The sequence below is a fragment of the Chaetura pelagica genome, unplaced genomic scaffold (genome assembly GCF_000747805.2).
Source record: "Chaetura pelagica isolate M959 unplaced genomic scaffold, ChaPel_1.0 scaffold1005, whole genome shotgun sequence".
NCBI classification, from domain to species: Eukaryota; Metazoa; Chordata; class Aves; order Apodiformes; family Apodidae; genus Chaetura; species Chaetura pelagica.
In genome coordinates this window covers 9,280-10,058 of record NW_009953411.1, presented here as the reverse complement: position 1 = coordinate 10,058, position 779 = coordinate 9,280, and the positions used below count along the sequence as shown (strand labels likewise).

The 779-nt window shown below is 61.9% G+C and overlaps 1 protein-coding gene across 1 annotated transcript in view; it reads left to right on the top strand.

The window, feature by feature from the left end:
• The window catches only part of BCKDHA (branched chain keto acid dehydrogenase E1, alpha polypeptide), a gene marked incomplete at its 5' end in the record, with an annotated part of 1,603 nt that overhangs the window by 419 nt on the left and 405 nt on the right, over positions 1 to 779 (top strand). Inside the window, 2 exons of the mRNA XM_009998471.1 lie at positions 27 to 223; positions 686 to 777. Coding sequence (XP_009996773.1) covers positions 27 to 223; positions 686 to 777 — 289 coding nt within the window. The remainder of the gene's footprint in view (positions 1 to 26; positions 224 to 685; positions 778 to 779) is intronic.

The window sequence follows — 779 nt, the reverse complement described above, 5'->3', positions numbered from 1 at the left end:
CCCCCCCAAAAAACCACCTTTCTCGGGGTTTTTTGATTCCTCCCCCCGTAGAATCGGCCACCACAGCACCAGTGATGACAGCTCAGCCTATCGCTCCGTGGACGAGGTGAATTACTGGGATAAACAGGATCACCCCATCTCCCGCCTGCGGCACTACATGGTGAACCGGGAATGGTGGGACGAGGAGCAGGAGAAGGGCTGGAGGAAGAGCTCCCGCAAGATGGTACCCAGGGAAGCCCCAGGGTGTGGGGAGGGAACCCCCGGGAGTCTGGGGAGGGATCCTGGGGGTTTTGGGGAGGAAACCCTGGGAGTCCTGGGGAGGGATCCTGGGGGTTTTGGGGAGGGAACCCCCGGGAGTCTGGGGAGGGATCCTGGGGGTTTTGGGGAGGGATCCTGGGGGTTTTGGGGTGGGATCCTGGGGGTTTTGGGGTGGGAACCCCTGGGAGTCTGGAGAGGGAGTCACTGGGATTCTGGGGAGGGGATCACCAAGATTTTGGGGAGGGAGATCCCTGGCTTTTGGGGAAGAATCCCCAGGATTCTGGGAATTACATCCATGGGATTTTGGGGAGAACCCTGGGATTTTGAGGAAGGGAACTGCAAGAATGGGGGAGGAGAACCCCGGGATTCTGGGGAAGGGATCACAGGGGTTTGGAGGAGGGGATCCCCAGGACGCTGCCCCCCGCAGGTGATGGAGGCCTTCGAGCAGGCGGAGCGGAAGCCCAAGCCCAACCCCCAGCTCCTCTTCTCCGACGTGTACCGGGAGATGCCCCCCCCCCTGC